General features: G+C 41.7%; 1 protein-coding gene across 2 annotated transcripts; it reads left to right on the top strand.

The window, feature by feature from the left end:
- Nucleotides 1-658: 658 nt before the first annotated feature.
- LOC140672661 (ly6/PLAUR domain-containing protein 6B) lies at nt 659-21,478 on the top strand. Of its 2 annotated transcripts, XM_072904994.1 has the most exons (6): nt 659-1,712; nt 16,819-16,980; nt 17,708-17,748; nt 18,378-18,476; nt 19,567-19,641; nt 19,832-21,478. In XM_072904994.1, the coding sequence occupies exons 2-6, from the start codon at nt 16,830-16,832 to the stop codon at nt 20,036-20,038; spliced, it is 573 nt and encodes a 190-aa protein (XP_072761095.1). In that variant the 5' UTR covers nt 659-1,712; nt 16,819-16,829; the 3' UTR covers nt 20,039-21,478. The 2 variants fall into 2 exon arrangements, with proteins under 2 accessions (XP_072761095.1, XP_072761096.1); XM_072904995.1 differs by lacking the exon at nt 19,567-19,641.
- Nucleotides 21,479-22,227: the final 749 nt, after the last annotated feature.

Below are 22,227 nucleotides of genomic sequence, written 5' to 3' on the forward strand. Positions count from 1 at the left end.
TGTTTTATTTAACGCGATATTTTTTTTCCTCGCCGCGAGAGTTTTTCCGTCATACGAATGGCCTGTCGCCCATTGCCAAGTGTCCACCGTGCAACATTCATAATCCAAAATCAATGCACCGCTGTTTCAATGCGAGTTTAACGCCCCGTGGTGTTAGGACGACAACGGACAGTGTAATCCCTGATTTTGGGCTTAGAGGAATCATCAATTTAGTAGCTCTCGTGCGTCCTGAACCGAACGAAATTATCCGCCTGTTAAAAGCAACGTAAGTGATCATGTCTTGCTCGACAAGGGTAAAAAAGGAAAGGAAACGATCGTACGGTCCTTTTATTACGGATTTTTCGAACGACGGGAAGAGCGAAGGAGAGTTCGTCTTTGGAGAAAACGAGAGAAAGAGAGAGAGAGAGAGAGAGAGAGAGAGAAAGAGGCGAGAGATTCCGCACTCTTTTCACATTGATGGTGATGCTATGTGATCGGTCCGACAGGTAGTCCCGGTGGTCCGTCCGTGTCCTTCGATGCGCTGGTGGCGCGACCCCGAGTGTATCGAATCGAGGATCTTCGCAGATTTTCGGAGAGCTTCGTTCACCCACGAATGGGCTCCCGCGGGTTCTCCCGGGCGCTCGGCACCGTCGGCTCACAGTGTATTGCGCGGCAGCCTGGACCGCGGGCGGCCCGCAGCCTCCGGCCGGACGCGTCATCAACGCGGTGCTTGCGTGCCTTCGAGAACGCACACGAGAACGCACGCTCGCACGAACGCGCGACCTTCTGCGTGTTTTGGAACGCACACACAGCATCTGCGTAGCTCTCGCAGTAGCAGCAGCAGCGCGCGCGCGGCACATGGTCCTCTCGTGTCCCGACCATCAGCATCATCAGCACCCCCCGCCGATTCCGATATAACTGAGATCCCGTCTCTCCGCTCTCGAGTTGGCCCGATCAGTAGACCACGAGCGCGACGCGCGACAGCGTAGTCTGCGAGGAATAAGATTGCTTGTCATGATCGGCCTCGAGATCTACGTCATTAGCTGACCGCTCTCTAAAATCGAATATGACGTCCGGAAGCAGCAGCAGCAGCGGTACCAGAGAAGCCTCGACGTTGCGATTGACACGTAGTACGACACCTTTGACGAAATTGTAGCACAGTGTGCTTAATAGGTCCGCCACCGATCGGAGTCATCGATCGATCGAGCAGGCAAAGACAGCAGGAGGAGGTCGGATCGCATAAAATTGCACTCTTGCAAAGTGGGTCGAACCCGTGTACGCGTTTACCCTCGCACCGCGAGAAGGAATACCGTACCGTTTCCCTCGGTGGATTAGACCCGCGGGATATTTGCAGTCGAATCGAGCATAGGTATGCGCGCGCGCGTGCCCCGTACGCGTGCACCCGTACACGCGTGTCTACAATGCGTAACGCAGACCAATCTACCGCGGTACAACGCGGTTCTTTGCTCTCGATAGCTAAAAGCGACTAGTAGTACACGGTGTTTGTGGCGGAAGGGGGACTCGAGACTGCGGAAAACTGAGAGGGTGCCAGAAAGAAGGGGGTGACAAAAGGGAGAGAGAGAGAGAGAAATTGCTCGTGAAAGAGGGAAGGAGGGACAAGAGAGCGAGAGAAAGACAGGCAGACGTAGAGGAGAGAGCTGGAGAGAGTAATGATCGTGACGACGGTCGTGCGGACAAATGAACACCTCGGCACAGCGTTTGGGATATTCCAAGTAAGTAGCTATGCGCAATGCCGTGTTGCATTATACTGCGGAAACGCTCGCTCTGATATATCTGCCTAGTCTGCGAGCACCTGTTATTTCGGCAGCGAAATTAGTTCTCGCCCTTGTGGAAGCGCGTAGGGGGGAAAACGGTAAGAAAATTGCAGGCTGCTCGCGAGATTTCTCTCGAGAAGGAAGAAACCTCGACCACAACACGAGTCTTTTTAACCGAATCAAAAATAGAAGGGTCGATACGTCTCGTCTGTCCGGCATATCAAGTACGTTGGCAAAAGTTGGCAGGAGGAAAACTTTCAAGGCAAAATTTTTCAGAAGAGCTTCCTTTCTCTTTTTTTTTTTTTTTTTGTTTCCTGTAAACTCCGCGTTGCAGCTCGCTTTTCTCTTCCGTTTTTCTTTTTTTTTTTTTCAGGGGGGGGGGCCATAGCTTTACGCTCGGGAGATTTTATTGCTAGTCATTTTTCAAGCCTGGATCGCGTCGATGGGATCATGGGAACTGGTAAATGGATGCATGCATACTGCCTAAGCCAGCATATTTGGCGCGAAATCCAACACACGGTTGGCATCGAAGCGCGACCGATCATCCCGGCTTCGCGTATACATACAGCGCGGATTGTGCTTAACGATAGCTTTTATGCCGAGAGATTTGCGAAAAGAAATTCGATTAGCGATAATAAAAAGAAAAAAAAAAGCCCTGACCTGGCGTTTAACGGTCGGTATATATTAATCGTCGCTGAAACAAGTCTGCTTTAATTTATTCAATAAGTCTCTGAACTGAGAAGTATTTAATTGCTCGGGGCGTACCAATTGTTCCGTATAATTCGAAAAAGTTTTTCTATTTTACTTTGAAATTGCATTTGGCGGCGACGTCGGCAGTCCTGTCGATACGGTTGAAGGATATGACCTCGAGATTCAACCGACCCATTTTTCACGATTTCAAAAAGAGACCGCCTTTTGCTGTGCAAAAAACACACGCAGCGCATTTATTTTCATATCTTTATTCGTACATATTATCGGCACATCTCTCTTCCTTTGTGTCTAATTTTTTTTTTTTCAATTGAACCTTACTAAAGTATTGGATAATACTTTTACTACTTTAATACGCGCTAATCAAATTTTCTCATTCGAGTTTGGGTTTAGTTTCGAGATGGCACATTCCTCAATTCTTCCTATTAATTAACGAGCCGCCTCGATAGGTCGGGGATCGATCAATCTTCACTGATCATACCGTGTCGCGTGCGCAATACCGCGAGATGGATTACATCGGACTCAAAATTTGTAGTACTTGTTCGAGAGGCGGATTTCTCGTGTAGAGAAACCACATCGATGTATAACATTAGCATTTATATAGGCGCGCGAGATTCCGCGCGCGCGAGTAACTCGGAAGCGAAATCCGAACGGCTCGAGATCCGACGTGGAGAGAAAGAGAGAAGCTGTCGAGCGCAGAAACGAACGAGCAAAAAGACGGGGGATTAAAGGTGGCGACGGCGAGTTTCGCATACTTTGGGGATGAGAGTCAACATATTTTTCAACGTTATTCCGGAATCAATGTCGTCGTCCTGGTAGCGTACATCGAGCTTAAGAACGATGTCGACAACTTTCAAGACACGTACGTCGCGCGTCAGAAGGTTACACGGAAATTTGATTTCGCCCGGTATATATCATCGACCTATCATCGCAGAGAGAACGAGAGAACGAGAGAGAGAGAGAGAGAGATGTAGCAACAAATTCTGCGCATGTAAATTCTTGGCGGAAATTTTTTTCATATGAGAGTCGGCGGAAAGGGACTCTGGAACTGTAATTTTGCCAAAGATACATCGTTCGTATCCAGGGGAGCGATATACAACATTTATATTAGCATTTATATAAGGCTAGAGTAACTACGCGCTCTCTTCCACGTGCTTCTACGTGCTCGGCGCAAGAAAAAAAATAATAATAATAAGAAAAAAAAAAAGGAAAAAAAAAAAATGCAGGAACGAGGGCAAAATCTACGTCGTGAGATAAGCGCTCTTCTTTCTCCTCCTGCGGCTTGCTGTGCCGACGCGTTTCGCAGCCTCGGAAAATTAAACAATGCAGAGAGTCACAGTTACGTATTCTTAACGCTCAACGGGGGATGCATAAAGCTAGGAATATTTTACGTACGTCCGGAGTTAGACAAGTACGAAATTAGGAATATTTATTCAAGTAACGGCGGAGCGATATAACTTTTCGCGGATTCTCCGCCAACTTGCAAGGCGGACGGAAACAAAGGTTAGTCGTGGATAAAACGGCAAAGCAGGGATTGAGAAGGGGAGCCTTGGAGCGAGCTGCCAAGAGATATAAAAGGGTCGGGAGAGGAACGCGAGTTAGAAATAGCGCAAAGGGCGCGCAATTAAGTAGCCGGCAGACCGCGACCAAACTTCTCTCGGCAAAGGGATTATCGGCCAATTATCAGTATCTTAAAGACGTTCTTGAAATTACACACGCGTCGGATTACCGTAGTAGTTTAGGAGTTTGAGCTCGAGATAGCGGCAGTCGGGCGGGGAGATGGCTGGCTGGCTGGCTGGCTGGCTGGCTGGCTGGATGCGCGACGCTAAAGCTGGAACGTGCGTGCTATTTTCGCCGCGGGAAGTGTTGGATGCGCGTGTCATGCATTATAATAACAGACACAGTAGCACCCGGAGAGACCCTGGTTCAGATGTACACGGCGGAGCCGCCTCTCTCTCTCTCTCTCTCTCTCTCTCTCTCTGTGCGTTTCGTTCATCCCTCGCAGGGATGTAAAATAGATATGTGTAGGCGACGAGATGCAGAAACGCGAGAGAGTCAGAGAAAGGGTTTTGTGTCGCGCCGCGAGGCGTACAGCGTTACTTCATTGCTCACGTCAAAGGCAATCATGCCGCCCTCATCCTCTCTCCCTTCTGCCTGCCTGATCCCTTCCCTCCCCTCCTCCCCTCCCCTCCCCCTCGCCGGTTTACCCAGCGTGGTACTTTGACAATCGCGTATACGCGGGCGCTTGCGGGCGTGTAACGTGAATGCGTACATCTCCGTAATTCCGCATGAACGAAATCGTTGACACGCTCGCTAAAGCCGGTATCCCATTTTCCCATTGTTCCGTTCCTTCCGTTTGATCAGACGCCCAACAGGAGCTGCCGTTTCCGGCAGTGCCGTAGTAGCATTTCGTAAAAAAAGCTCATAAGGAGGGAAAAAGTTTCGGGCCGGATGGAAGACGGCGAAAACCGCGGGAATTTCCTGCGCATATTTCATCCCGGGGAAAACATATTTTATCAGAGATATGACTGTAAGTTATTCGAAAGTTTCGTCCGGCAAGTTTTATCGTTCGAAAAATAAATCGCGAAAGACAAATTCCGTGTCCCCCTCCCCCTCCCCGCCCTTGCCCCTCTCCCTTCGTCCTCCCTCTCCTTCTTTGTCTCTCGTTTAGTTAGACGCGTGTAAATGAGATTCGCGACGATTACAAGAGCTGCGAAAGGACAGAGAAATCCGTGCGAGGAGAAAGAAATTATATCGCGCCGGCCAACTTGCGAGGACTGAAGAAATAATTTGTACTTTACAGCTTATATATATATAAATATAGGTGCGGGAAAAGACGAAACTCCATTTCCGCAATCAATTAAAAGCATGGGTGAGACGCTCTTGAGATGATATCGGCGGCTTCTCCCTACCTTTACCTCTTCTTCTTCTCGTGAATTCTCAATCTCCTCCGTCTTTCCGAGATTCACCATCGTGCTGCTCGAATTATCGGCTCCGGAACTCGTGCTTTTTCTTTCCCATTGTCCCCGACAGGATTATCGAGAGGCGCAAGAGAGGAAATCTTGCGAGAAACAACCGAGCTTGTGCTGCTCCTTCTTTCTTTTTCTCCTTTTCTTCTCGCCGCCCGCTTAATTTACTTCATCGGCTTCCGGCTGGCTATCAGTCCTCTAAATCAAATAACATAATTTCGCTAAGGCTACCGGTAAGAGGACCGATCCCTTTTCCTCCGGGTCTGGCGAAATCCCGCGGTCGAATTTATGGCAGACTCTGTGGCCGTGACGCTCTTGCTGTGGGTCTACACAAAGGTGTGCAAGGGACCTACTCACACGCGATCACATGAGTACAGCAATGACGTAGCGGGGGTGAAATAAAGTAACACCCTTGCTACTGGCGGGCGTACTGCTACGACTTGTAGTCGCGATAAATTTTCCTCGGTTTTAGCGACACTACGTACGACCACCAGAACGGCATTTTCGATCCTTTATGTATATATACAAGTAATGGAAAAGAAAGAATAGTGATAAATCAAGATGACATAGACAACGAGCAATGAAGAATTTCGGAGGCGACGTGGAGATGCTGAATTCGCCCGTCTAATAAAATGGTACGAGAAACTTAACTTATTTATTTACACAGCTTGCTTGTTACAAAGGCAACAAAAGCCTTTTAGAACGAACCGGTAAGTTATAATTAAATTATATAATGAATCGAGACGGTCCACGCCGATATAAAACGATATATTGTCGATCTCTTGTAGAAATAATGAAAAATTTGAAATTAAAAGTGATAAATTATCGCGATTGTTCAACGAGAAGGGGATTTTTGACGACGATTTTACACGACAAACCAATATTGATATTAAAATCTCATTTCCTCATCGATATTGTTGATGTTACGCGCGACTCGCGGACTGGTTGTAAAAATTTCGTTCCTGCCTGCAAAAATAGAGATGCAATATTCCGAGTTTTCGGAAAAATCTCGTGATAACGAAAGCGAACTTGTAACAGACTCGTAATTAAATTCCAGAACGGATTGCATTCCGCTAGGACAGAACGATATTTGCAGTCCTTTATGAGCAAAAGACAATTCAAATTCGAGAGTGACAATAGATTCGTGTGCGTTCGATAAATGATAGTTTTAATTTTCCAACAACGGAATAACGATATTGATATGGATATTGATACGAAATTACAACTTCTCTCTGGTAAACATAATTATCATCGTTACACAAATCTATCGTATGAGTAAACCAACACATATACTTTGTTTGCGCAAAAGATTGCAGTGCATTGTGTTTTTCAAAATAAAAAAAAAAGAAAAATACGCTCGAAAACAAACGCGAACAAATGCAAACTGATAGCAGATTCGTAATTAAATTCCAAAATCGAGTTTCGGACATTCCGCTGGAATGTAAAATGACAATTTGAATCTTTCGCCATGAAAGATACAAAAAAAAAAAAAAAACAAACAAAAAGATATTAATAATTCAGTATATTTTTGTTTGTAGAATAATAACCCAAATGTTTACAATTTGACAGAACAAAAGATAGGACCGATGGCAAAATGATATTTCTCCACAATTAATTAACTACCGTTAATTACACCGTTAATCAGGACAACTCAAATTTTACATTTAAATGCGATACCGTGTGATAAAACGCCCCTAGCAAGAGAACCCTGGGGGTGAGTGCAAAAGCGAGGTTTTTAACAGGCTTGTAATGAAAAGCCGAAGTGGATTACGCTCCACTCCTCTGCCATATAGTCGTCTAGCATTTTTTATAAGCTCCGCAAGGTTAATATCGAGATGGGAACAATTGTGCGAACGCTTGTTCCCATGACAAAGAGACAGACGACTTTACTCCAGCATGAAAATTACTCTTTTCACCGGGGTCACCGTACGTACGGTTCTATAAATTTGCCTATCGTGAACAAGCTGAAATCTTGGCTCGTGAAAGAGATTCCTTTTACCTCGTATGCAATACACTCGAGCTGCCGAAGAGAAAGCGAATTTGTAACAGCCTTGTAATTAAATTACCAAATGGATTGCCTACCGTCTCTTCGGTCGGTAGTGTTATACCTACATTTTGCTCGCCGTGCTCATCTTTCTGTGTGTGTGTGTGTGTGTGTGTGTGTGTTGGTGCTTTTACATTCACATTACGCGAGAGCCAGGGGATATGGACGAGAAAGCGTTAAAAGATCTCCATTATATCTCGATAACCCGGTGCGCAACGCGATGTTACCGGTTATCCAATCTTTGAGATTAACCGAACGAGATGAGAAGCACAAGGGGAGGCGAGATCGCCGTTAGAACGGATTCTCTAGAAATCGGTAGCGTCGCGGTTTGGTGTTATACACCTCGTTTAGAGCGAACTATCCAAGGCTCGTTTTCCACGGTCAGTTTCCGTGTCCCTGCGCAGTCCGATGGCGTGTATCGGCCAAGTGCCGCAATAAAGGGAATTTGCGGCTACGCCGGGCATTAACGATATAGAGAAAGAGAGACAGAGAGAGAGAGAGAGAGAGAGAGAGAGAGAGAGAGGGTAGAAATCGCGTAGTCACCGCCGCGGTTGCCTAACGTGGCTGTTTCGCGACGGTTCCGAATGTTGAGCTCGAGGTGGGCGGCTATAATTTCGTGAATTAAAGTCCCGAGGATCGAAGGTTGGAAGGGGGGAGGGGGGCAGAGGGGGCGAAATCGTGCGCGACAAGTTCGGCCGATGCCGAGCGAGGAGGACACTTTCGGCGGTAAACTTCCCTCGTATATTACGCCAACTCGGCGCTAATTGATTTTGCACAATCGCGTTAAACTGCAAGTGGGTTTCAGACACCGGTATCGCCGCAGCCGCCAAGCGATATTCGCCCAACGATCGTGGCTGGCTGTAAAACGTTACCCCGCTCTCTCTCTCTCTCTCTCCCGTTACTACTGCTACTCATCCCTTTTTCGCCAGATCCAGACAGGATTCAAACTTTTTCCGATAATTATCGTCGCGTTCCACCTCCGCGCAAATTGCAACTTTGCGTTGATACTGTTATAAGCATCCTACTGATTATGATGGCCGGGTATCGTGTGTACAGTGCTAGTAACTACAGGCAGAAGCCGTGTACGTTGTGTAAATTACTTGCAGCGTAACAGATATTCGCCCTGTCGACACTTGGCCTTTCGTTTAATTTACACTGGCCCAACTTCATAATTGCGATCATTAATCTTTCATCGACGATAGCGCGCCTTTTCGCAGATCGCCCCGACCTACAACAAAGGGCACAAACGAGCGTAAGTTCTACCCACGCGATTGCCGTAGTCTTTATTCTTTTAACCGCGAATAGCGGTGATCAATAATTACCGCCGTTAGCAGAGTACAATGATATTCGGTCGTTGCTGCTTTTGTAGAGAGAGAGAGAGAGAGAGAGAGAAAAAAAAAGGGAAAAATAAAAATTGTAAGGGAAAAGCGAGTTGAAAAGCTACACTCGCGAAACACTCGTTGGTAGTAAATTAACTCGTGTGCGCGCGACATACATCTTTATTCATTATATTTGACTAGCCATAAAATATAATTTATCGTCTCGTTCTTTCAGAGCGCCCTCTCAGTCGAGAATCGGCCTGGAATTTTATTACCGACTTACTCCGCGTAACCATTCGTTATGTAATTTTAGTGATTCAAAGGCGCGCGTTTATTTAAGATATATAAATATGCTGTAGAATCAATTTTACACTATACGTGTAGCCTCTCTATTCTATTCTCTATTTTCCATGAGAAAGAAAGAGAACAAAGTTATTTATTCTACCGCAAACTCTTATTTTTCGGACGGAAGCATCCTCGATTGATCGAGGCACGAACCACTTTAGCATTTTGATTCCTCTAGCTTTTGTGCGGTCCTGTTCAAAGAAGCGACAGCATTGAGAATCGATACGACATCTCGTTTGTAGTTTCTTAGCACGTTTAGTTCCTCCTGCTCTTCGCGATTTTGAACAAGAAAAGGGAATAAAAAAGAGAAGAAACAATCGAAAAAGAAGAAAGAAAATAATAGAAAAGAAATAGACAAATAATCTCTCTGCGTTTACTCCAATTCGCAAACTGATTCACTTGTGACTTCGATATTTACCGAAGGCAGACAGAGTGTAGTTCCCTGAGGGGACAGTTTCGTTCTAACAGTGAAAAAGGAAAAAAAAAAAGTTAATTCCGACACACGTGCCATTAAACTTGAAAAGTTTATCGCGGCTTTAGTTTACGGAATAATGAAATAAGATTTCTCGCTCGTAAACGCTGCGTAATTACAGCTTTTTATTTCTTTTTAATTACGCTGGCTATTAATCACACGTTTATACGTATCATTAAAGGAAATAATTTGAAATTTAAAAATGTTACTAGATTAATAAAAATAAATTTATAACACACACACACGCATATGTTTTGCATGGCCGAAGGTATTTTCGTCTAAAATGTAGTGTTAATAGACAAGCGGGGTGGATTGCGGAGCGCGATGCGTAGGTACTTTTCACAAATAAATCCACTGCATTTCCGGCATTTTAGAGCTAAATTGCTGTTCACACACAATTTACAGCGCTCCATTTCCCGCGGCGCGATCGCATCGCGCAATCAGTATACGCGCGTTCCGTGCGCTCCGCTTTCGGATTCTCGAACGACCGTTCGGAATAGATTGGCAAAAGAACGAGCATCTCGCGTTCTCGAAATGCCCGAAAGCCATTCGCGTAATGAAGGGATAGAAAAAAAAAAAGAAAAAAAAAGATCCGGCGGAGGAACCGTTGTTCGCCTAACGATACAGCGCCAACGGTTCTCCCTCGTCAAGTGAACCAACCAAGTGAACGACATTAGTGTATATCACGTACCGGCGACCGTAACCGGAAGCTAGAGAAAACACCGAGGGAATAGAATTTTCCTCGCGCTATGAGATTCGATTGAATTCCTCGGTCACCCCGTCTATAACAATATAGATGGAAAATTCGATATAACGAAAATCAGGTATGACAAATTTAATTTCAAGCTTCGACGGAGAGAGAGAGAGAGAGAGAGAGAGAGATAGTTGGCGTTGTAACGTGATTTCGTTGTAGTTACTCGAGCGGTTACTGGGAAAGCGGTTCTTTCGAAACTATCGCGGGCTTCGGCAAGAATATCGAAGGGATAGGGAAGGTGCAGGAGAAAGGGGGAGCAAGAGGGGGAGGGATGGCAGCTTTATCATCGACCCGTTCTCCGAACGGTTCCCCTTTCCCTGTCCATCCCCGCAGCATCCACGAGTTGAGCACTTACGGAGATGAGTGGCTGTGTAAGAAACACGATAAAACCGGGGAGGCGACGTACAAATTTCTCCACGAATGCGAATTACGAGATTCGGAAGGAAGGAAGGATACCGTTCCGTCACGTTTCACCCTTGCTACTCTCTCTCTCTCTCTCTCTCTCTCTCTCTCTCTCTCTCTCTCTCTCTCTCTCGCGCGCGCATACGCATATTATATATATATATATATATAATAATATGTATATAGGCGGATATACATACGTATGTATACGCGCGAATATACCCCCGGACACACGTGCGAGAAGCTTGGCGTTACAGTGCACGGGTCGTGAGCTTCCATATTTAATAAAGCAACGCGTCCTCACCCGCCAACCGCATACTTTTCCAACCCGTGAAATGACCCTTTCCATCTAGTATGAACATTTCCACGTTACCAGAGCGACCTCACACTTTCGGCTTTTACTTTGATCCTCACCATCCGTCCGTTCTGCCTTCACTTTCGCACATTTTCAGACAGGTTTAAAAGCGAATAGCGTTTTCTCAACATCGTGCCCGATTATTTTTGAAATCTTTTAAATCTGACAATTTACAGAGTAAAGGGATCTCGTTAGGTTAATTACTAGGCTCTTAACGTTCGTGAGATAATCGCAAAAGTAAATTACTAATTAGGAGAAAATTTGGAAAAAGAATTGTTATTTTCTATTTCATTAGTTGCTCAACAATTTCTCGCAACAATGTTGGCAATTATTAATTTATTATTGCGGCCTTGAGTCAACTTAATCAACAATGCTACAAAATAATGGTAATAAAGTACAGTGATGTAATAAAAAATGAGAAAACCGTATTAAACTTTTAAGAGGAAAATTTTTTAAATTCTGAGCAAAATGTAAAAATTCCTTTTTCCTTTCATATCAGGGGTAATTTAAATAATTTATACGTTTTTGTAAACATATTTTTTCTCCGGTCGGAAATATATTACATTTATTATCATAGCGCTCGCTAGTCTCTGAATCCCTTTCCCGCGCTTTAACCCTCGGTTCCACCCTCTTCTTACCTTCGTGCCGAGTGTCTCTGTGGGATGGTACGCCAGGATTACCGCAAAACTTGGCGGAACGTCTCCAACTCTCATTGAATAAATAACAAGAGAAATCCGGTCGACTCTTGACCCGAAACGGGCCCTCGGAAAAGTCGCTAAATTCTAATGTCGTTCGCTCTTTTGAGGAAAAACACCAGGTCGGCTACCAGTCGCCGATGAACGGATAAACAATAGATGGCAAAATTGCTTTGACGAACTCGCGGTGACACGAGATTCACCAGCGAACGCAAACATGCAAATACACTTTGTGACTTACCCTTTGTGCTTTGCCGGCCCGCGTCGCAATCATTCCACAGAAGAAGTCCGCTTGAAATTGTCGAGCACGTAGTTGCAAGTCTAAACAGATAAGAAATGTACCGTTTAAAATAGCTGAAAATATAAAAGTAAAGGTTTGCGGAGAGGGTGCGCTGTGAGTGACGCGGATATATATATTAAATAATAAAGTCAAATATATACATATATAAGACTCCCGGATTCTATATATATATATATATATATATATATTATATATTAATATAAATATGTCGAGAATATTCAAATATTGAAACTATAATATGAAAATATTCACTCGTAAGTTTTTGTGACGCTTGCGGATTAAAGAGGATATCTCTCGGATAATGCTTAGCGCTGTACGTCGTGAAACGTACATCTAATGTAATATTATCATAACGCATTAAAAGCGTACAAAATTCAACACGGGATTACCATCGACCTGTTTTTCTTCAATTTCCGGCGCATTTATGGCGCTACGTAAATCTATCCCTCCGGTGAGCCTATTCGCCTACAATCCGGAACTATGACGGAAACTTTAGACGAGGGTGGTTCAGGAGTTTACAATTATCCCCTGTATACGTGGCTACGTGTATTTAGAAAACACACTGAAAATGTGCGCCGGGTATTACGTTAATAGGTAAGGGAGCAAGTAGCGTGAACGTATATATGCATAATCTTGCGATAGATAGGATAATCAGAAAATCCGATTGTGTTGAAACGACTTTGCTTGTCGCGCTTAATCGGTGAATAATTTAAATAGCGTTCTTGCATTATCGATGCGATAATTACATTTTCGTCCGGCTCTACCCACTCGCGTGCTTCTTGCATGCAAAACTTTACCCATATTCATTTATTCAGCGACAGTTGAAACGCCCCATTCGTTTCGATCATATTGCACCGGGAGAATGTTCATTTTATATAAAACCTTTCCTCCGCGTAATTCCGTTAAAATTCGCCTGTAGAGTGCTAATGTTTTAATTAAAATAATTAAATTGGATTAATTAAATTTAATTAAAATAGTTTGAACCCTATCTTTTTTATATTCTCTCGAAACGCAACACTTTACCGTAAACATTTGCTTCAGGAATTTTTGTACACGATAACAATCATAATCCTTGTTACACACATATTAGTTCTATTATATATGTATTTGTATGCATCTAAAATATTATAATCATTACTCAAATTGTGTAACGTAATACTGTTTGGATCGTTTGTTATTTCTGTGTAGGACAACGTTTTCAATTGCTTCGCGAAAAATATTCTTTAAAAATTGCCTCGTGGAAGACAGTTCCCCTTTAAGCTAATCGTGAGCTCCAGGAACGGCGAGAGCCGCCATGATTGATGCGGAATTAAATTGACATTTGTTTTTACGAAGAAAAAAAAAGAAAAGAAAAAAGTATTTCCCGTCGATAGCTTTCGCGCAAGGCGAGATTAAACGTCACCGATAATTTCGTCGATTAGTCCTGTTTTAATTGATTCGACCAGTAATTAAATACACACGACGATTGTACAAAGAGGATTTGTTCGACAGTTGGAAAGTCAACGTTACCATTGTACAATATGATTAACACGCGATCGCTCTTTATTTCTTATTTATTTTCGCGACTCTGATTTATTTATTCTCCGATAATTCACACCGGATTATAACGCGCATACCGTTGCGAAAATTTTAAGCTGTTGGAAAATCTGCGCTTAAAAGAACGGTGAAGCTTACGTTTTCTAGGATTAATGATGCGTCCCCCCCGTAATCCGATACGCCAAATGCGTTTATACTCGATCAAAAGCCAGACACGCATAACGCGCACGGTGATATATACATAACTACTCGATCAACGTCCCGTTTACCGGACGGGCTGAAATCATTAGCGCTCAGTAATCTGAAATTTGATGGATAGAAATTTTACGCAATTCTATCTACCGACAATTTATTTTGAACGCAAGTTAATTGCTTCAATTCTAAACGATGCTCTGTATAAAGATTCAATCACGACCGTGCAAAATATAATACATACACGCGCATACACATATACACATTTATCAAAGAGGACAATAGCGTCGATATAAGAGAGGAAAGATATTCGCATTGTCAGAAGAAGAGACGTGGCCAATAAATGGCGGGGCTTTGTCAAGTTCTCTCGGTGCTGTGCCAAACTGGCGAAAAACTTTTACGCGACAGGTGTTTCGTGACATGTATTTCCACGTGCGAGGCATTTTACATAAAATGATTTTCTTATCTTGATGCATGGTTATTTTGCATAAATGGCGAAAACTTATGCGAGGATTGAAGGTGGTACGCGTTACTATATACGTTTACAAAGCTGCACCCAAATTATGGGCTTCAAAGCGCTCCGTGAAATCCGTCACTTCCGTCTCTCCTGAATAATTAAACTTCAAAATTGTATGAGCAGTGAAGCAACACACGAGCAGAGCGGATTTCAGATGCATCTCGTCATTAAAGCAAATATAAATCTCTCTCTCTCTCTCTCTCTCTCTCTCTCTCTCTCTCTCTCTCTCTCTCTCTCTCTCTCTCTCTCTCATTTTAGCTTCACTGATATTACTTTAAGCAAACGAGATGTTGATGGGAATATAGTTTGTAATTTCTAATTAAAATATTTCGCGTATTAAAAGAATCGAGTGTTGTATAAAGGTCTATCTCGTGCGCTTTGCACAATTTTTTATCGGCTACTCGAACTAATTAAAAAACGGAACTGAGGAAAGATAAACTCGAGACGACTTCTCGGAACGATGCACGTAAAAACGCCATTTTGCCACAAAGTTATATTCCTTCGTGATGTCGCGAAATGACGGGAGAAGAAAAATACACTGCATTATATATACAATATCATCTAGCGTCAAACTTTACGAATAAGTGGAGCATGGATAAAAGCAAAGTTAGTAAGTGTGTAATTAACAACTCCGTTAAGAGAGTTCAAGCTCTCGAGAATATTCAGAAACAGAGAATATAGTAAGCAAGAAGGATATCTACAAGGGCGCGAGGGGGGAGGGGAGAGGCGGTCAAGTCCTATTACAAGAATGAATTAAATATAACCGTGCAAAAAGCGATTGAGCTTAAAACCGGTATAAATTAACTATGATTATACGTATCAACGACACTTGTATGTTTCATGATATTTTTTTGCGAAATGCAATCCTAAAGTTTCTGTCAGCAAAAGTTTACAGTTTGCTTCTTAACAGCTCTATTCAAACTAATATTCAATTCTCTTTTAAGACGGAGAGATTAATTAGTCCTATATTGTTATCATAAATGGATAATACTACACACACACACACACATGTTTTAATAGTTAAATTATATTATTTATGTAAAAAAAAAAATCAGAACAGCAGATTCCCTACATTCATACATTGTAATAATAAAATTAACGCTTTTTATTACAAAAATTTAAATTATTATTCATACCGAGTGACGAAAAAAATAATAATGATTTTGGAAAGTTACGCTGAAATTGGAAAGTGGATGTCAGATCCCAATCATGCAGTTCGGAATTAATTACTTCAATTAGGAGTTGCCTGTCATCGCGAGAGCGTTTCTTGCGACTGGCTCGGGCCCTAGAGAGAGAGGTGGGAAAAGCCACGACATGACCTTATCTACCTCGAAAGGTCCAACGTTCGATCCATTGACTCGTCGAGACCCTAATACGGCGCACGGAACTGACGTCGGCCGATAGGTCGCCCGTGTCCTAGAATCGGGCTCGGATCGACATCTCAGTATCGGTATGTACATCCACCCGAGACAGAGACGCTATCCGTTGGTCGACACGTACGCAAACGGCAGATTCCCGCCGTCGACGGGGACGACATTTTAAATCAGCCGTCTACTCGTTACGTCTTCTCGTTCCTCTCGCAATTCCGAATCCGAATGCCACATCCATCGTCGAATTTCCTTTCCGAAGAAAGAACGTGTTCACAGCTTTATTTCACGTGCTTTATTCTCGAGACGTGCTTTAAATTGCGTGCAAGAAAAAATATAACATAAATTTTTAGAAAAATTAATAGTTATATATATATATATATATATATAACCCTTATTATCGCTATTATATATGCATGTAATAAAAGATATCATATTTTCGCGTCCTTATCTCTTTCTATTTTTTTTTTTTTTAGATATTATTACGATAATTTTTGTATATTTTTTTCCTTCTAATTTTTTCCTATATTCTTGGTTCTAATTACGGGTATCATTTCCATGTTCCTCATTATATTCTATTTCATTTTTATTTAGTAATATTACGGTTTTTTACCGCTATGCATGTACTCCTCCGTATACCTATTATATATTCAGAAACATGTCTATTTCCAGAACAATAATTACTCTAATACTACTTTTTATTACTATCTGCACATTTAGCGGCAAATGTAAGCCAATTTCGTTCGTTTGATACAAAGATCTTATTGAATGACAACTATAATAAGAGAGGGATCAGACAATAAGATTTCAGGTCAAACACGTGAGAAAAATACGAGCATTCCTGAACGGTAAAGTCATTCTTCATCATCTCTCTCAAGAGAGAGAGAGAGAGAGAGAGAGAACATATTTGCGATATGGGCATGATCGATCAAAATTAAAATTAGCGTTCAATCGCCTTCCTCCCACTGACTCTAATGCTTCTCGCTCCCCCCCCCCCCCTTTCCTTCTACCCCCCTGAGTAATTGGCGTTCTCTAATGTCCCGTCGAGGTCACTTACGTAACGCGCGACCCCATTTCTGTCGTTCCAGAGATGTGAGGAATGATCACGTGGGTGATGGTCGGACTGCTTCTGGCTGCGGAAACTTGCGGCAGAAACGTCCTCTCCGGAAACGGAAACGGAAACGAAAAGGAGGAAGCGAAGCGGCAGGAGGGCCTGAAGGGCGTCAGCGCGGACGAGGAAGACATCTACCGTGAGTATCGGCGTCGAACCATCGAGAAAAATGGACGGAAACGTTCGGTAGAGAATAGATAGAGAAAACCGATGGAAAAGAGTAGCGTGAAAGAGGGAAAGAGAGGGGGAGAGAGAGAGAGAGAGAGAGGGGGGGGGGGAGAGATAAATGGAAAAAGAGGGAGAAAAGAGTCGAACGAAAACTATGATTTACTCGGGTTAACTCGAGTTTATCCCTGGCTCGCCGATCCTGCAATCGAACGCCACTAATCTCCAACCTACCGCTTATCCTTTTTCCCAACTTCGCACATGTACCGCAACCCTTTTCTCTGTCAATGACATGTTTCTCGGCGCTCTTCGCGTACAGCCGGCCCTCGCAAAAGTTTGTTTTCTTTACGATAAAACCATTACGATAAAATCACGGCAGTAACTTCTCGTTAAACGAAATTAAATTTTCGCACAAGATCGTATTGTTCCATCCCGATAGAGTTGTCGCGAACTTCTTTTCCCGGCGGTCAAACTATTTAAACTTGATAGCCCGGCTTGTTAACTCTTGGACGTTTAGACGTCCTAAACCTGCCTTTAATCCCTGAAATGTGTGTATGTTCCCTTTAATTTTCTTTCTTCCCCAAATAGAATTCCCGTATCTGCAGCACGAGCACGACGGTGCAATTAAGAGTTAACGCCTCTTCATTCCGTCACGATTGTTCTAGTGACGCATTTACTCAGCTCGACGCTTTCTGTTGCAGGTCTAACGTGCTACACTTGCGTCAACGTCAGCGATAACCAGGTATATCGACGACTCCATTAAACGCTCTCTTAAGAGTCTCCCATAATGGCTCTACCGTGCTGAGTCCGGCCGCAATTTTGTAGAACTCTGTAGATTATTCTGCCATCGATTTCGATTTATTCTAAATTCCCTTTATTGCGCTCCGCTTCTCCTTTTTCGCCATAATAGTTCCAATCTTATCTTTAACTTCCTTCGGCTTTTAATCTTTTTTTTTTTTTTTTTTTTTTTTTTTACAGAAACGCGCCATAATATATTTAATGTACCGATTATTAATTTGAACTGTAGGATATTGACGGAATTTAGGGAGATTAAGAACAAAAAAAAATACAATATACCTAAAATACATTTTTCTCGCATGCTAAATAATTCTTTGTAATTAAGAAAAATTAATTTGTGATGACTATGAAAAATATGGAAAGGATAAAAATTTTATCGTGTATATTTGCAGTATATTGGCATCTTTTATTCTGATGTCATCACAAGAGATGAAATTTTCGTAATTTGTTTTTTTCGTACAAAAAAAAAATATATATATATATATATGGTTGACGATATTGGCAATATAAGAAATTTGATTTTTTTATATGAAAAGCTTTGCATCGAGATTGCTGCTATTTCTATTCTTATAGATGTGCAACGAATGGGCGATAGATACACCGTGTCCGGTAGGTGGCCGCGATTTCTGTCAATCGATGCACATTCTGGACAGCCGGGGAAACAGCGTCTTGGCAAGCATACTTTTTTTCACTTACTCTGCTAGCGATACATTACGGCACGCTCGTAACTATATCCTTCCCTACGATTTTCATAAATTTTAAATATATTGTCATGGCGAGAGATACCTATGTTTTTATACATGCTTTATCGCGAATGAAGAGATAGTGGCTCCTCGATCCCTCGACATATTTCATTTTAAAGCCAAATATTTCCAAGACTACAAAATGTGAATTTGAAAAACGTTTCATAAAAAGCTGTAGTTATAGTTATAATTAAATATTACTTTTGTGTATATATAACTAAAAACGAATTTTTTAAACTTAGAATTACTCTTGCGGAAATTTTAATATACACATACTATATATATAAATTATTTTTGCCAAATATATATTTTTTTTTTTCATTTTGATGTTACAGTTTAGCAAATTAAAAAAATAGTTACGGACGTTGCTTTTGTCAATAACACTCTCGAAACGGGACATAACGCAACAATGAAAAAAAAAAAAAAAAAAAAAACCAATGAACCAGTAATAACAAACCATCGATTCTCGCGATCGGAGCAAATTTAATTACTACCCGACCACAGTATTTACGCGGTTAAATAAAATCAATTAAAGGTTATCGTATACGTGGCTAATTGACTTACATTAGAAAGATAATCGATTTTCGAGCTATTAATGAATGAAGTTACGCGAACGGATTCGGGTCTGGACGCCGAGATGGATGGCCCTCTCGAGCTTAAGCGCTCCTCGAGTCCGGTCGATGTACCAACGGGTGAACTTTGATGGAACTTTCCACGTTCCGACGCCTGACGATAATGCACGATAATTTATTGTCGCGCATTACCGATGCGACAGTACTAACCATACCATTAGTGTGAGTCAATTTTTTCCCAACTCTCTAATTAAAATTAACATCGTTAAAGGGATAAGAGCGTCGAATGAAGAATTTTCTCGCCACGACAGTTTTAAGCTCTTCTGCCAATTACATTTCTTAGAGTGCTCGTTCAGTTCCGGTCGCGAGGTTCAAAAATTTCTAAACGCGCCGGAATCTCTATCATTGCGTTCATTCATGCGCTATCACCGCTTCCTTCCGTTCTAGGTAAGCAAGGCTTGTGTCAGCAGCGAGGAATGCGGACCAGGATTGGTCGGTTGCATTCCCATGGACACGCAGCAGGTGCGAAATAGCGAATTTTGTCGTGTACCCGGGAGGAGGTTTCTCGAACAATCTCCAAACGAAAGAAGGAGACGGAGAAACGAAAATACAAAAAAAAAAAAAAATAAAAATAAAAAGATAAAAAAATAATAATAATAAGAGAGAAATACCGACGGAGCCGGGTGAAATAAATTCGGTTATTTCGTTTCAGATTTGCATAAGTTGCTGCGACCTGAGCTACTGCAATATCGAGTCGCCCACCAACGCCACGAACGCGATCTACTCGCGCAAACGGCGCGCCAAGTCGAAATCGAAGCGCAAACGGCCCGGGAGAAACGGGGTCGATGCGGCGATGCGGCTGTACGGGCCCAGCTTGCTCTGGCTTCCCGCCTCGCTCTTCTATGCATATCATTGCTGAGGAAGCAGCAACGTTAATAAATCGCGCACGCGAAGCGGACAGCGCGGAAGTCGCGCGCGAAATCGCACAAGGCGACGGAATCGTCGGCCGCGACCTCGCCGTCTTTTGATCGAATGTTGTTCTCTGTGATTCCTTCTGTAGCTTCACACTCGCCTAAAAAACGAATAATTACTAATATAAAGAACTGAGACGCCGCCGTCTAATTCCGACCAAACTCTCCGACAAAAAAAAAAAAAAAAAAAAAAAAAATACTTGATCGCACGATTGTCTCGTCCAATTAAATTATTTAGAAAGAAAATGCCATTCTCTATTTTTCGTACTCTCGTTTGACGCGTTAACTGTCATTACTTAACTTTAATGGAAATTGCAAATTTCGACATATGTACGTCGTATATGTCGGATCGAGAACGCTTGTGTTTCGAGTACGCCAGGAAAACGAAATATTCGTTTCGGGTATAAAATGTCAGTAAAGAATTGTTTGGGAGTAATTCCAGAAGAGATTCAGAGGAACGAGAGAGAGAGAGAGAGAGAGAGAGATATCCGTGGATGGAGCGGTCGAAAAACTTGGCGCCGTTTCGCGCTGTCCGAGACGTTATTAATCGGGGACCCTTCGAACTAATCGGGTCCCCCGTGATGGCAAAAGGAATTGTTTTCTCGTCGTAGTATCGGTAGCATCGCTATGCCTCGAAGTAGAAGGAACTTAAGGCACAAAAAAGTACGGCCAAAGAGGATTTGGAGAAAATCGATAGTTCCGAATTCGTTTCCGGCGAGACTCGACGACAATCTAGACACACACTACAATAAAATCTACTACCAATCATACTGACAATGAAAATGTAGTTTATCACGACGATCTATGTCTTGTGTATATCTGACACTCTTTTGAAAAATCAAAAACTAAAATAAACGTATCGTGAATAAAAATAATTAATTTAGAGAATATATTAATAAAACGTAGAAAGGGAGAGTGTATGTATATTATATAAGATATGAAAAAGAGTTTAATTAACTTGATTTCTCCATATCAAAATATTTGTGATATGCACATATTTCGTTTAATTTAGTGGAAAATTGAACGGATAGAATTATTTTATCTCGCATGACTGGTAGTTAACATGTTGAATGTGAAATGTTTGTTCCAGTTTATTATAAGGGTGTAATTTGTCAAAGAAAAACCGCTTAAACTTGCTACATCGAAATTCTTCGTGTAAATTGTTCAACACTACGTAAGTAACGCATCAGAAGCGAATTCGAATTATCGAATCAAAAATTATTCACACATCTACAAACTCGCCTATTACAGACTCTTTACTGCTATCATAATTATTAACGATTATATATAAATATATTACAATATAGATACTATACATTGTTTCGGCATGTAAGAATATACTGTTGGTAATGAAATAAAGAAAATTATACTTGTCACACACATTTCTTTACTAACTTTTTAACATAAGCTACGAATATGGTATCTATCCTACTTTTGCATTTGTTTTACTTATTCGAATTTAAATAAATAAATAAATAAATTTTTATTTTGCTTATTCTATTAATTTTAATTTAATAGGCTTGCGAGTTATAAAACGAATTACGTTCTGGGATATGAAATATGACAATTTCACTAAATAATGTCTAATAATGAAATAAATCATCGCAAATGATAAAATATAATAAATTGAATAAATTTACTCACACTACGGATATTGTGCAGCCACAACACTTTTGCCGTCATATATTTCATCGGTGCGGTGTCAATTTCTGTTTTAAACGCTTTAGCTTAAAGTCCATCAAGTCACGTGGATCCAAGTGGAAACTGCATTTAATTGTAATCGCACACACAGACGAATCCTCTCGTTTCCGTATCGTTGATAATACATTTGAGGTTGTTGAGCTGTAATGATATTCAATACGTAATTAGTTGGATCACATATATCTCTTTTAATAAAATAAACGAAATTATTTTCTCTTGTTTCATACATTATTTTTTGCCTTGAATATTTTTTTAATAACACATAAATATATATAAAAAATAATAATACATTTTCTGCATTTTGAATAATTTTACTCTAATAAAATAAATTATAGAAAATTAAATAAATTATATACAAATTTTGTGTAAATTATATATTATAAATTATATATGATTATACATTATTAATGAAAAATGTATGCGCTAAAATTTTATT

This window comes from Anoplolepis gracilipes, chromosome 13, assembly GCF_047496725.1.
Source record: "Anoplolepis gracilipes chromosome 13, ASM4749672v1, whole genome shotgun sequence".
NCBI classification, from domain to species: domain Eukaryota; kingdom Metazoa; phylum Arthropoda; class Insecta; order Hymenoptera; family Formicidae; genus Anoplolepis; species Anoplolepis gracilipes.

Coding starts and splice junctions, on each gene's coding strand:
- LOC140672661 (XM_072904994.1), top strand. CDS start 16,830: ATGATCACGTGGGTGATGGTCGGACTGCTTCTGGCTGCGGAAACTTGC. Junction 16,981..17,707: donor GGACGAGGAAGACATCTACC/GTGAGTATCGGC, acceptor TTTCTGTTGCAG/GTCTAACGTGCTACACTTGC. Junction 19,642..19,831: donor TTCCCATGGACACGCAGCAG/GTGCGAAATAGC, acceptor ATTTCGTTTCAG/ATTTGCATAAGTTGCTGCGA.